Here is a 15,167-nt window from a genome sequence, read left to right as displayed (position 1 = left end):
TGGGGAATGAATAGGCCTAAGTGTGGACAGTCAGTAGTCGCAGGCTTCAGAGCAGCAGTAGCTGTTCTAATTAAGAAGCTGGAGAGAACCGATCAGCTCCCATTCTCAACCCTCAATGATGAGAATTTCAGATCTAACTAGATCAGGGGGTGGGGAACCTTTAAAACACCGTGGGCGGCATTTCCTTCTGAGGGTCACACGAGTAGCTTACACTAGTGGCCAAAATTGTGGAAACCTTTTGGGAAAAGTGTATTTCTGAGGTTTGATGGCTCATAACACTTTTTTTGAGTAATACCATAAAATTATATATCAGTGGAAAGATAAGTTAATGAAGAATGTAATGCAATGAAGTTTGTTCAATTATCTGTATTCTATCCAAAGTTATAGCCAAATGACCAGAAAATGGAAGGACAAATTGCTTAGGTTGATATGCAGTCGCTTTCCTTCATTTGAATGTAGCCAATGAGCACAAGTGTTTAGGGAGTCAGTCAGGTGTTATGAGCCGTCAAACCTCAGAAATACACTTTCCCCCAAAGGGTTGTTGGGAAACTGCGTACGTGCAGCTACTCACACAGTCAGTTAAGGTTTGGCAGACAGCCAGAAGGCAATCTGAAGGAGTAAGTCTGCCTGGTGATAACAGAGACATGGAGACCGTTCCCTGATTGGTCAGGCTCTCTCAAGGGAGTGATAATTAATGGCCTACTAACTGGAATATGTTAGTTCGAGAGTTCAGTGGTTCAGTGTGTCAGTGTAGGAGTTGCGAGTTGTGTCAGAGAGAGCTAGCAAAAGATCTGTGTTCTGTTCCTGTAAATAGTCCACTGTATATAATAAACACCTAACTACAAGTTCCTGGTTCCTACTTCGTCTATCCTGTCTGCAGCCAAGTTGCCATTTGCTTTCATGGATTCTGCATTTACTCTGCTAGGTCTGGCTAAGGTCCTGCAACTAGTCTGAAAGTTGCGAAACACCAATAGGCTTTTCCAATAAAGGTTTACACAATTTTGGCCACTAGTGTGCTTGTACTCACACACCCCTCTGTGCCCTCCATTCCGTGAAACCAGAGGCATGATCAGAGTTCAAGGACACATTCCAGCCTGGCAAAAACAGGATGTGAAGGGGAGCCAATGAGGGGATGTGGCCTGCGAAGAATCTGGAGGGCCAGATACAGAAGAGTTGAGGGCCACATCCTGCACCCCTTCCTAAGGTGCCTTTTCCCTGTAGAAAAGAAAATGAAAATAATAGGCCCCTCTACTATGCAGCACTCGAACCACTGCCTCACTTCTCTCTCTCTTGTCTTTAGCCATCTGCAACCCTGCCTGTAAGAATGGTGGCCACTGCATGAGAAACAATGTTTGCACCTGTCCTGGCGGCTACAGTGGCCGACGGTGTGAAAAAAGTAAGGCTGCTTCATAAAAAAAAAAAAAAAGCTCTACGCATCTCAGCACGCCGACTCGGGGTGATGCCGGCAGCTCAGTCGCGTGTGCTGAGCGTTTTCTCGTTGCTCTTTGGTTTCAGGTGTCTGTGACCCGGTATGCATGAACAGAGGAAGATGCGTGGGCCCAAACGTTTGTTCCTGCCCATCGGGCTGGAGAGGCAAAAGATGTAACACTCGTAGGTATTACTCTCAGCCACTTGGAAAAGGAGAAGCCTGTTAAATTGGGCGTATAAAAAAGGCTCTCCGTCCAAGCTACAGCAATAAGTAGCATTTAATTTAGATTTGCTTGTAACTGGAGGGCATCTTTCCACTGCTGCTTAATGTGACCCTGAGGGTTTTCCTGTCTAAATGATGGAAGCAGGTCTTAGCTTCTGCTCCAGAGTGGCATGCTCAGATTTCCTTGTTTATCTCCGTTCTTAAGCAAACAGGCTTTGAATGCTCAACTTAGTATCTCACTGGCACAGCATGTCTCCCTCAGTCTTTTTGAAGCACTACCACAGTTCTGGGAGACAAATTCCCATTTCTCCTCCAGAAGACATGAGGCTGTAGCTTGATTAAACTAATGTAAATGAGGTCAACATTAGGATGCATTAATTTCATGTATAAAAAGCCGGCGAATGCCATCACCAAGAGTAGCAGACAGTTGTTAGAATTTGCCTAAGCTCACACAAAACTATCAAGGGTGGGAACACATCAACATGGCATGAGAATTAAGCAAAGGTATATCTTACAGTTTCCAGTACCATTTGTTCATTGTTTGCGCAGATTTTGAGCCATTGTGGGTATTCACACTTCTCTTTCTACACATGCCTTTCTTGTACAGCTATATGCCTTCAGAAGTGCAGGAACGGGGGTGAATGTATTGGACCAAGTACTTGCCATTGCCCTCCAGGATGGGAAGGAGTTCAGTGTCAAACACGTGAGTCAGATGTAATATTTGGATTACAGTGGAGGGAGTGTTTTTATAGGACTTTTAATAGCTTGTTCATCCAGAGCTGCACCATATGAACTGGTCTTTATTAAAGTAACTTGAAAGAGAGCATTCCCTGCGAGATCAGGTACTCTTGCCTCACCTTCCATTCATCCCAGGGTAATCAGTCATGTTTAAAAACAATAGGGCTTTTATGTCTGATGGTCAGAAATGTCCGTTCCATGGAATGTAGGACTGCCCTATACCCAGCCAGATTTTTGCCAATCTACTTCAGTACGTATTGTCTTTTTGAATTCAAACTGTGGCTTCTTCTTTGCAGCTGAGGCATGACTTTTCAGTCACCTGCCAATGTCATACACAACATCAGGTGACTGACAGATGGAGAGCCCTTCCACCTGTCAAAAGTGGCTTGTTGGAGGGCTAGCTACTTCTGGATCTAGCCCTCTGGTCAGATCCAGTTCCCCACCCCTGTACTAGATCATAACATTAAAAAAATAAAAATAAATCTAAAACCTGAATCCAAAAAAAGATCCTCTTTAAATCCTTGGTGAATAAGTTAACATTATATTTTAAGCTCAAACTGAAACAATATAATGAAACTTTTCTTTTCTTTTTCCCAGTGCAGAGGCTGGATGGCCATCTACCATGTATGAGATTCCTGCGTTGCAGGGGGTTGGACGATGACCCTGGGTGTCTCTTCCAACTCCACAATTCTATGATTTAACACCTCCCTCTTAACATTTTCACAATTAGCATTTCTATTCCAGTATTGTGCAAAGAGATCTGCTGGCACAGTAGACTCTGCATCCATTGCCCTGCTGTTTAACCGCTGGAGGTTTTGTTTTGATTGCCAGATTAAAACACATGCACACATGTATGTTTCAGCCACGTGCAACCGGAAATGCCTCTATGGAGGTACATGCATACTGCCGAACGTATGTGCTTGTCGGCCTGGCTACACGGGAGTCACATGTGCCAAAAAAATTCAGGTAATCATAGAACAAATACTCAGTGCATTCGAATGATGGAATAGGTTTAGGAAGAAATTAAGCTGCATCATAATTTGCCGGTCTTTTTGCTGCTTATGTTTCAAGGTACAAGGACGTCACGCGTGAAGAACAAATGTCTCTGGGTCACACAATGTGCTGCATGGATGCCAGTCATCTCTGGTGTGGAGAGGATCACTCAAGACAATGTTACACGAGTGGCACAATCTGGCCCCTTCCACATGCAGAGTGCAGAGTTGTTCTTCGTATGAATGCTTTGAAGTTCTTCCCTTCCCCACCAGGCTGCCTCTGTGTAGGGCACAACGCTGCTTTGCCAGGCATGCTGCAACCTTCCCAGCCAATCACGTTAAGCAGAAGCCTGTCTAGGGCTCACCTCACTCGAAGCACCCAGTGGCCTGCTTCTCCCCATGGCTGTGGTGCACAGACTCTTTGCAGCAGAAAGATAGTGGCATCAAATATGGGATCCAAGGGGGACTGGGCTGCTGGATACTTCCAAGTGAGGTTGGACCAGGCTTTACCTTAACCACAAATGGCTGAGTAAGTTGCAGCTGGCTCAGAATAGCAGCAAATGCTCCTGATTGACTGGCAATCAACATCCATCACACTGCTACTCTGGCTGGAGTACCCCAAGTTTGTTACAGCAAAGAATATGTCTCAGTATGGCTTTGAAAACCAATGAGATTAATTAATGCAAAACATCCAAATCAGGCATAATACACCATCACTTACACGTTTGTCATGGTGCCTCAGAACTAGGTTATGGCAGGTTTAAATTTGTGTAATAAATACTTGGATAAGGCAGATAATTCGGATTCCCAATCCATGATAGCTGGAGGGAGCAAGCTTTAGAAAAGAAACCTGTGCCTAATATTACTTGAGATTCTGTCTTGCAATTTGTGAGGTGCCTCTGCCAGTTCAGTCATGGAATACGACACTGCCAATATGTATGGTGTAGGATTCAATTGTGCTGCTTAAAGCCATCTGTTTACTGCAACTGACTGAAAAATGAGCATTTGGAGACAATATGAATTTGAAACTCTGGAACGGTTTATACATCCCCCCATATGTAACATGCCGGCACCATAAATTTGCACCATACTCTGTGAGCCAGGAGAATTCCATATTTGTATGCGATGAACTTTTGCTGAGGTTGAAAATTAAAGATCAAACACACCCACATACAAAAGGACTGGCTCGACCCAGTGAAGATGCTCAGCATTCTGTGGACCTGTGAGTAAGATAGGACATCATGAACCACTGTAACCTCACACCGGCATCTGAGTAAGCTGGGGGATGCTGGATGGCTCCATCTACTTCTCAGGGTTACTGCTTCAAACATCCCTGTGCTCCTGTTATGCTAACCATTTCTGCCTTAGCTAATCACAGTTTGGTTTCCTATAGCAATTCATCTATGTAAGAGAACTTTTGGCTACTTGTCACATGTACACAGATCCAATGAATAGCATGTTGTTTCTAATTCTTATTACTCCATTGCCCAATGAGCAGCAGCTGGCATCCTTGGGAAGCTGTTTCAGGGCCCTGGCAGGACCTGCTGCTTGTTGTTGGTGTCACCAGGTTGGCATATGCCCAAGAAGAACCTGTAGTCACAGAAATGCCAGTTTAGGAGAGTTAGCACAGCTATGGAGATCTTTACTGCAGCTGGTTGCACATCATAGCTGTTACTGCAGTAGACCCCATTACGCCACTTGCACTAGGGAGTCTTAACAATGACCCCTGAATGCCAGTAGGAGTGCTTGCTTCAGAGAATTGGAAATAATCACACTGCTGTTATAATTAGAATACTTTGTTGTTGTTGTTGTTTAGTCATGTCCGATTCTTTGTGACCCCATGGACCAGAGCACGCCAGCCACTCTTGTCTTCCACTGCCTCCCGCAGTTTGGTCAAACTCATGCTGGTAGCTTCAAGAACACTATCCAACCATCTCGTCCTCTGTTGTCCCCTGTCTCTCTCTTTCCCAACATCAGGGCCTTTTCCAGGGAGTCTTCTCTTCTCATGGGGTGGCCAAAATATTGGAGTCTCAGCTTCAGGATCTGTCCTTCCAGTGAGCACTCAGGGCTGATTTCCTTATGAATGGATAGGTTTGATCTTCTTGCAGTTCATGGGACTCTCAAGAGTCTCCTCCACAAGTAGCTGGCCAAACAAGAAATAAAAAAGGCTTTGAGGCTTGAAGTGTTGATGTAGAAGAGTAAAATGGTTAAAGGTTGCATGTTTATCCATTCCACGTTGTGGAAATAGAAGGGGCTAGAGGTGGAGAATTGCTTTGTGGAGAAGTCCTAGAGACCCACCTTATTTGTGGAAGGACAGATAAAAAGCAGGCAAAGTTCATGTGCCACACAGTACATGTTCCAACTAAAGGAGGGGGAAATGTGAGCAAGATTGGGGGAGTGTGAAAGTCGGAAAGAAGTGAGGGAGTTGAAATATGAGAATGATCTGTCCTGTCAGAGTGAACAAAGAGAAATGAACAACTGGATTTTCACTGAAGTACATTGTCACGAATGGACTAGGATATTTATCTGTATTACTTTTGGGTTGTTGAGGGAAACCGGGGTCTAGATTCTTATACCCAAATGGAGACTACCACCAACTCTTTCAAGTCATGGGATTCCTTCATGTACCACAGTCCTTGAGAGGAGGTGCTGGCTTCCCACCCTCTTAAAGTTTTTCCCCTTTTAAGTTGTATTTGGGTTCATTTTTGAGTTCCCCTATTATAGTTTAAAATGGAAATCTAGCATTTAGAAAGACACTGACTGGTGCCTTTCGGCTGAGAAAGCCCAACTAAACCTGGAGAAAATATCAAACACAGTGCAGAGGTTCTGGGACAGAGAACAAGAGGCAAGGAAGAGAACTTAAATCAAGCAGGGGTAGCTGATATAGTGCCCGCAGATGTTTCAGCATCATAGCTGCCCATGAGCTAAAGTCTTCCAGAAGAATCAGGGCTCCTGCAGCTTGATTTGTGAGGTTGAAGCATAAGAAAAACAGCTTAGAGCAGCCTTCAGCCTGTGTCCCTGAAAGCTGAACACCTTGGGAATACAAAAGCAATCCAGCTGTAGCAGCAGACATAAACCTGAATTTGGAAGTAGGATTTCACTGAAATCTAGGACGGGCACGAGAGTGATTAGATAACAAAGAGGGCACAAGTGAGGAATTACCATGGGTTGGCATCATGAGTCAGACCAGTTAAGTTCGCCACCACAGAGTTTCAGACAGAAGTCCATCTCAGCCCTTCCTGGAGATGCCTAGATTGAGCAGGCCTTGCTCTTCTCTAGCTTCCCTGTTTGTCTCTGCTTCTAATTCCTCTTTCCCAGATCCTGTTGCTGACACCAGAAGACTTGTGACTGGCCACACTCTCAGTTTGCAGTCTGAGAAGAGAGTTTGAAAGCTAACACAAACACTTTGGCAAATCAGTGTTTATTATAAGTGGAGAAAGGGATGCCTTTTCACAACATTATTATATTATAGAGAGATGAGCTGGCACTGCAGTCTCCCCCACTCTACTTTCAAGTCTTATTTTGATGCTGTGGAGTCATCTGTTCAGTCGCCACCAAAGATGTCCTCCACAAACTCCAAACAGCTATTTCTTTCCCCTCAGTTATTATTTCGTTTCCCCCCTCCCAACAGCTGCACACTTACTTAAAATGCCCTCCGACTATCACTCTCCTAGCATTCTGATCTCCTTGGCAACAGTTGCCTAGCCTGCACAGAGCTCTCACCCCAACACACACACACTCATTACAATTTTATGTTTCCACCAGGCTTCATGAAACATATTAAAACGGCAAGCAAGAAATGCAACAAAACTGATTCCCAGTTGCTGGAAACGGCAGGAGGGGAGAGTGCTCTGCTGCTTGGGTCCAGCTTGTAAGCTACCCATAGGAGTCTGGTTGGCCACTGTGATGATGCTGGACTAGTTGGGCCATTGGCCTGATCCAGCAGGTTCTTCTTATGTTCTTAAAACCACAGAAACATCACCTGCCTCATATGGAGGATAGGACTATCAATGGCTACTAGTAACATTGGCTAGATATGACCTCCAATATGTATCAGCTGGTGGAAAACATGAGTGGAAGAGTAGACTACTGTATGTTCTTCACAGAATCACAGAGTTGGAAGGGATCCTGAGGATCATCATCTCCATCTCCCTGCAATGCAGGAATAGGCAGCTGTCCTTTATGGGGATCAAACCTGCAACCTTGGCATTATCAGCATCATGCACTAACCAACGGAGCTATCCAAATTGAGCTCACGTCCTGCTTTCCTTGTGAGCTTCTCATAGGTATCTGGTTGGCCACACATAGGATGAGACAGAATGCTAGACTATAGTTCTGATTCAGCAATCTAAGTCAAGCTCATGATGAATATTTTTTTTTGAGGGGGGCATGTCATGTTCAGCATCTCCTTTCTGCCCTATGTAAGATTTGTTATAGTATTGAGAGATTATGAAACTCAAATGTGGGCTCGCTGGAGTCCCATGGGCAAACAAGTGATGGGAATTGCCTTGGGTTGCATAGGAGAAGCACCTGTGCTAGGGATTGTGGAAACACAGAATTTCACTTTAAAGACAGAGAGAAGGATACTGTAGATGTAATTTATTTCCATCTCTGGTTTATTCCATAATATTTGTGATGGCTTTAACATCCAGTGAAATGTTCCTCTCTGATGGGAGCAATGGCAGTTACCTTGAAGAATGCAGTTTGTCTGTTGATGAAATGGTGGGAAGGACATGACTGATGATGTAAGGACTGTTTGGTATCTTCTTTCTTCAAAAAGCTTTCCCCTGAAGCTTTGAATCAAAGAGCATACCTTCATCATATCCAATTAGCCAGACTCTCTGTTCCCTCCCAGCAATTCCCTTAGGCCAGTTCCTGGGCAGCTCCTTAACTGAAGCAGTGACTCTAGCCTTCGGGGCATTGAGACTCTCAATTAGAGACTGCAGGCTGAACCTTTCCTCTTGTTCCTGAACTTTGTGCCTGGGATTGACTTTGCAATTTCTGCAGTACTGCCAGAGATTTTATTGACTTTTTTTTGGTAGCTTTTGTGATTCCAGGCTTTGGGAGATAATGCTGGTCCAACCTTGGCATTTATCTTTTGAAAAGGCTTCTGGAACTATTTCAGCCTAGGACAGAGTGGGGAGAAGGTGTGAAATTGACATTGCAGTGCTGTTGTGCTCTATATGCCTGCACAGAAGATGGGTCACATCAAACATCCAGATTTGACATGATGGGATGTAGCTCAGTGGTTCTAATAAGGTTCTAATATCTCCAGGTATAAATATAAGACTGTCCTTTCTGAAATCATGGAGAGCCACTGCCAGTCATTATCATGACAGTACAGAGCTAGGTAGACCAATGGCAGCTTCACAAGTTTCTAATTTGCTGTCATGAGGGATGGAGGAGTAAGGGAGATTTATTCGTTACAGAAGCTGGAATTTAACATAGCTTCATAAAGACTCTGGGTTCTCCTTTCCCTAGTGAAGACACCATACAACCTTTCTTCCAACCAGGAGGAGGCACCATCCTGGAGGAAAAAGACTGACTACTGGTTTTCGTGGAGATTTATTATTATTATTATTATTATTATTATTATTATTATTATTATTAAAACCATCTAACTTTGTTGAAGTCTTGTGTGCACCTTGAAGGCAGCATTTAGAGTGCACAATAAGACTTTGAGCCAGAAATTAGGCCTAAGTAAGGGTGGCTAGGGAAGCTGTTTTGCCCAAGCCAGAACCACCTGACCTACACCTGCCACATGGCTGCAAAGGAATAATTGGGACTGCACTCCTGCTTGTTCCAAGGAAAGGCTCAGTTGGCAAAGCTTGAGGATGTGGACAAGGTGCTTGGATCGGTCACGGCTTGTGCTCTGGACACTTGCCCCTCTTGGCTGATAAAAAGCAGCAAGAAGGGAACAGCTGGCTGGATCAGGGAGCAATGCCTCTTCACGCAAGGGGGTGGTCCCTGCCTGTTTGAAGGAGGCAGCTGTAAAGCCACTCCTTAAGAAACCTTCCCTGGATTCAGGAAATCTAACTAACTACTGGCCAGTTGCTAATCTCCCTTTCCTGAGCAAGGCTCTGGAGTGAGTGGTCGCAGACCAGATCCAGGCGCTTTTGGAAGAAACTGATTTTCTGGATCAATTTCAATCAGCGTTTAGGCCCAGTTTTGGCACAGAAATTGCTTTGGTCGCCCTGTATGACAACCTCTGTCAAGAAAGAGAGACAAGGGAAACATATCCCTGTGACTTCTCAACCTCTCAGCGGCTTTCAATACCATCAACCATAGTATCCTTCTGGAGCGAGTGTCTGAACTAGGAGTGGTGGCACCACTTTGCGGTGGTTCCAATCCTACTTGGATGGTCATTCCCAGAGGGTGTTGCTTGGGGAGTGCTTCAATGTGGGGTTCCACAGCGCTCAATCCTACCCCCCACATTGTTAAATATCTACATGAAACCGCTGGATGGCGTTATCTGGAGGTTTGGAGTACATTGTCAGCAGTATGCTGACGACACTCAGCTCTATTTCTCCTTTACATCTGCAAGTGAGGCAGTGGAAGTGCTGGACCAAGTGTCTTACCTTGGTAATGGACTGGATGAGAGCCAACAAACTGAAACTCAATCCAGATAAGACTGAGGCACTGTTAGTGGGTGGTTCCCTAGACCAGATGGGTGGGAGATTGCCTGCTCGATGGGGCTACACTTCCTCTGAAAGAGGTTCATAGCTTGGGCCCAGAGTGCCTTCCATCAGCTTTGGCTGGTGGCTCAGCTATGCCCCTATCTGGACAGGGATAGCCTAAATACTGTTGTCTATGCTCTGGTGACCTCAAGGTTAGATTACTGCAATGCATTATGCATAGGGCTGCCTATGAAGATTGTTTGGAAGCTTCAGCTATTGCAGCATTCAGTGGCCAGGTTGCTCACCAGTTTGAGCATATTACACTGATCCTGGTCCAACTGTACTGGCTACTAATTAGTTTCCAGGCCCAATTCAGAGTGCTGGTTTTAACCTATAAAGCCTTAAACGACTCAGGACCACAATACCCCCAGGACCGCCTCTTTCCATATGAACCTACCTGGACTCTGAGATCATCTTCTGAGGCCCTTCTTTGTTTGTCTCCTCAAGAAGTCCGGAGGGTGGCATCATGAGAATGGGACTTCTCTACAGTGGCTCCCCTTCTGTGGAATGTTCTCCCCAGGGAAGTTACCTGGCACCTTCATTATACACCTTTAAGTGCCTTCATTATACACCTTTTAACTTGGCCTTTGGTTGATTGATTGACATCCTAGGCCCTTTTAAAATGTCAGGTTTTTTGGAAGGGGTTATTGGGTTGCTGTTTTTATTTTGATTATGTATTTTGTGGTTTTATATTCTGATTTTATTCTGTGAACCTCCAGGTATAGGGCGGTATAACAACAACAACAACAACAATGGAAGGGAGGCTTATATTCAGCACCTTTTAAATTGGGTGGTAACTGCTGGTCTTGCTGGGGTTGACTACTTCTGGGTTGAGTCAATCTGTAACACAAGTGGGATTTGCGGTTGGCACCAATCATCTGCTTCACACTGAGCACAAGATTCTGATGAAGTCAGAGCCTGACCCCATCTTCACTCAGAGGAAGCAATATGCCAGAGGTGAAGACCTCCATCTGACCACCTAAAAGAACAGGGATTTACAGCACATTTAAAAAAATAAATCCCCCTTTAATCCATTTACAACATTGTAAACCATGTATGTTACAATTTTAAAAGTTTAAGATGAAGGGTGTTTGTTATCTGACATGTTACAATGCTGAAAATGTCCCCCTCCTCTGACAAATGGTTTAAAGCATTACTTCATAAAAATATGTCTGATTTTCCAGACACATTTCTAGACACAATTGGTTTGCATGACTTGCATCTGTAACTTTCTTTTATCATTTCATTGTAGTAACTTGACATAGTCTTCCTACAGAGGTGACTTTAGCCTGGAAATCTCACTAGAGCAATTCTATGAGCGCCACTGTGGAAGGCTGGAGGCTATGTTGGTATCATCAGAATATAAAGACATGACAAATGTGCAAGCCTAAGGGATGTCTGAAACAAAAGACATGATTCCAGCCCCACTTCAATTCCAAGTTAAGCTACAAAAGTGTGGAGTAATTTTGAATTTCTCCTCGTCTATTAAAATTGAGTCACATGAGCCTCTGCCTTCAGATTGCAACTCAAAAGGTGTAAAAGATTAGGTGTAACGATTCAAAGCACGAGTGATACACTTGGACCTGGCACTACATTACCTTAGCAGTACTGATCCACACCACTGTACATACGAGCCCTCACGTGCTGGATCATCACCTTGTCGTGATGAATGGGCTTGCACGTTCCTATGACCCTTGTGAGCAAAGCCGTCGGGAATCTCGTACTCCCAGCAGAGTCACCCAAAGTGGTAAGGTCAAAGGGAAGGAGCTAGACAAAGAATGATCCAAGATGTCCTCAATGGCAGAGCAGGTGGGTGATAACAAACGGTATGTTACAATGGCTGTGAAGGCAGATGAAAGCTGCAGCAGATAAGAATCTACTGGTCCTCGTGACTACTCATGCCACTGGAACAGAGCCTTACCTTGAAGACTGTGCGTTGGTCAGCGTGCACTGATCTACACACATAAAACAAATTCATGCATAGGCGTCTTCCAAAAACCCATCCCAAACCCCAAAAGTCCCATGGCGATCAGCAAATGGTAACAGGCGCAGGATCGTGAAATCTGGAAGCCCCTAGTCATGAACTGGCACATGAGCAGTGGATAGATTCAGTCATTCTGACTCAAGAAATGAGGCAGTTGAACAGCTCAGCAGCTGTATCCATGACTGAGCAGCCCTTTTTAGGACCTACTCTGCTCACCCTGAAAAGGGGGCGGGGTTAGAAAAGATGCCCTAAACATAGTCTGCCTCCCTTTTTTCCTGAACCCCACTGTGAAAGGACATGTGGATCCAGAATTGGCCTCCAGAGTCACTTATGAACTCATTGTTAAAACTGTGTTTATGGAAGACAATGTTACTCAGCTACGAATGATCACCAAAGAAGAAGACATATGAGCCCTGCTCAATCAGATCAATGTTCATAATAAGAACATAAGCAGATCTCTCCTAGACCAGGCCATATAGTCTTATCATCCTGTTCTCACAACAGGCAACCAGATAGATGCCTGCTGGTGTACTCTCCACACTTGTGATTCCCAGCAACTGGTAGTTAAGATTCATATAGACATTTCTTGTTTTACATGAGGGTTACGTTCTGGACCCTCATGTGCATCAGTGGAGCACGTGTAAGCCCACCCCGCTCCTTTCCATGACAACTTTATGACATTTTGGGGTTACTTCTGGGTTCAGTGCTCTGTGCACATGCGCAATAACGCACCATTTGGCTGTGCTAGTCATTGCCTGTATTACCAACAGTGGAGGGAGACCATAGTCAACGTGCCTAGTAGCTATGGATAGCTTTGTTCTCCACTAATTTGTCTCGTCTTCTTTTCAAGCCATTCAAATTGATGGCTCCCGCCACCGCGTGCAGGGGCAAATTCTACAGTTTAACTATGCATTGTGTGAATTCTTCACTTTCTTTTATGCGTCCTGAAATTTCCAGCACCCATAGTTTCATTGGATGGACTCACATTCCAGAAGAAACACTTCTTTCTCTGCAATTCATTGTGCAATCCTTTCCCCCTCTGCTGCAAAAGGGGTTGATGAGAGATTACCAGTATTTGGGGGAGGTTGGGCAAGATGTGCTCAATAGAGCCCAGGTTGGTCCTACTCTTAGGCAGAGTGCTTCCAGAAGCTGGACAGAGCAGCAGGTGTATCGACACAGCTCAGCTTGTGCATCCTAATCTAGCCAACTGCCAAGAGGAGGACACTGTCCTCTTGCCGGTGCTGAAGTAAGAGTCATCTGCCCAGTCTAGTTGGCTTCTGTGTGTGAAATGGGGGAGAGGGCACCTTGTGCTTCACCAATGCCCCTCCCCTCAAATCTGAGCAAGAATGCTGTGAGTGACCAGAAGTGATTGGTAGCACTAACATAAAACCTGTAGGCTTCATCATGCTGTTGCCTGCACATTTTCTTTCACTGGGTGCCATTTGGCAAGAGTCTTATCGTTATATCTTTCATACCCTTTACTTTAAACCAGCTCACCAGAGGTTACAGTGCTCATCTGGAGCCATAATCTAAAAGCTGGAAAAGTAAAGATTTTTCTCAAAATAAATAAACTCCTTATGCTACGCTTAAATACTGTTTCAACAGCTGAGTAGTGAACAACGCTAGAGGCCTGTTGCTTGCTAAGAAGAAGCCACTCTCCTCCTAAGATGTTGATATGAGTTTTAGCAGGTGCCCAAAAATACTGACTGTTGTTGCCACAAGAGATGCTGATTTCAGGTCTTTTGGCCCAGCAGCAGCAATGGTGTAACCCTGTGTCATTGTTGTTGTTGCTGTTGTTTTACCAACAGCTTTGTAGCTTTTATGGCAAATGAGGCAGAAGAGGCTATCTCTTGTAGCAAGGAGCACAAACAACTATTTGCAGCTAAAGCCAATTCATGTAATTAGGCTTTGTTCTTATCTACCATTTTAAATCAATATAATTATACCTCACTCTACAACACACACCAACACATTTAGACTGCAACCAGCAGTTTCTAGCAATGAGTCATCTACCCAGACAAAATCTTAAATGCAGCCTAATAAGAAAAAAAAAATCCACCCCACTGACCGTAGTAAAACACACACACACACACACACACACACACACACACACACACATATATATATATAAGATAAGGGGCTACTACAGCAACTAACTAAATTTAGTTTTGGCACAGACTCTGTCCATTTCAAATGTAAATGCCTTTGTGATTTGATCCTTTAAGACATGGATTCTATGTGCTGCTGTGTCAGACCAGACTTAAGAGAGCTGATGCTGAATAGTAAAATTACACTGAAGGTTCAGAGGGGAATGGACAAAGTTGGGCAGGAGGGGGGGGGGGAAAACAACCTTAACAGCCAGCAGATGGAGCTGTTTTCAAGCAATTTTTTAAAATCCAAAACTACAGAAATTCACTGACCTTGCAAGAGGCCAACATTTGCCTGCCGTTGGCAAAGCAACCATGCTTTTAATTAAAGAACCATGAAATTAATGTTTGTCTAGCACCGTGGCAACTTCAGAATAAGATTTCTGAACGCATGCACATTCCGATTACTGCCTCAAAAGGGATTGGGGGGAGGAGGTGAGAAATGCTTTCTCTCTTGTTGACTGCTAGGGTTTTTTTTTTTTAAATATACAGAGGAAATCACTAAGTAGGAAATATATCTACAGCAGCTACTTTTCCTTGGAGCTCTTGTCCCCAACCCAGCAATAATTGCATAGAAGAAAACGTTGTGTGTGACTAGCTATGCAGATAAATAACTGTGTGTGGTTGGCTCCAGACAGAGGGTGCCCATGTGTTATTCCTATCTGCACCCCAAGCTAATAGAGCAGGTGAATTGACCACACTTTAGTGCCGGGGGCTGCATAAGTGCCATAGAGTGTGTGCACAGGCTTCCTCAAGAACCACATGCGCAGCCCCAACTGCTGGCTATAGGCATCCAAGCCCTGAGTACATGCTTGCAAAATCCACACAGAGAACTCTGCTTCTGCCCCAGAGGTTTTTCACGCTGGGCCAGGAAGCTATAAAACCAAAGCACCTGTTATATTCACTGGACTCTTATTTTGTGTGTGCGTGTGTGTGCGCACATACTTTGTGTGCGATTCCCTTAAGATTTTAAAATTT

At 44.5% G+C, this 15,167-nt stretch overlaps 1 protein-coding gene and 1 long non-coding RNA gene across 4 annotated transcripts in view; one reads left to right on the top strand and one right to left on the bottom strand.

Moving 5' to 3' along the window:
- Positions 1 to 4,253, top strand: part of VWDE (von Willebrand factor D and EGF domains) — a 45,180-nt gene extending 40,927 nt beyond the window's left edge. For all 3 annotated transcript variants that reach the window (XM_079947884.1, XM_079947882.1, XM_079947883.1), the window contains 5 exons: positions 1,301 to 1,396; positions 1,516 to 1,611; positions 2,259 to 2,354; positions 3,252 to 3,355; positions 3,461 to 4,253. In XM_079947884.1, the coding sequence (XP_079804010.1) occupies positions 1,301 to 1,396; positions 1,516 to 1,611; positions 2,259 to 2,354; positions 3,252 to 3,355; positions 3,461 to 3,481 (413 nt within the window). In that variant the 3' untranslated portion in view covers positions 3,482 to 4,253. The remainder of the gene's footprint in view (positions 1 to 1,300; positions 1,397 to 1,515; positions 1,612 to 2,258; positions 2,355 to 3,251; positions 3,356 to 3,460) is intronic.
- Positions 4,254 to 4,398: 145 nt separating this feature from the next.
- On the bottom strand, positions 4,399 to 14,539 carry LOC307199847. The gene is made up of 5 exons (XR_013832231.1): positions 14,463 to 14,539; positions 11,657 to 11,825; positions 10,837 to 10,898; positions 7,025 to 8,507; positions 4,399 to 4,971 (listed from the first exon to the last, which is right to left on the bottom strand). It is a non-coding gene; the product is annotated as an uncharacterized lncRNA (long non-coding RNA).
- Between the last annotated feature and the right edge of the window lie 628 nt (positions 14,540 to 15,167).

This window comes from Podarcis cretensis (genome assembly GCF_951804945.1).
Source record: "Podarcis cretensis genome assembly, chromosome: 12".
Classification (NCBI taxonomy): domain Eukaryota; kingdom Metazoa; phylum Chordata; class Lepidosauria; order Squamata; family Lacertidae; genus Podarcis; species Podarcis cretensis.
This window is presented reverse-complemented; position numbering and strand designations above follow the sequence as displayed.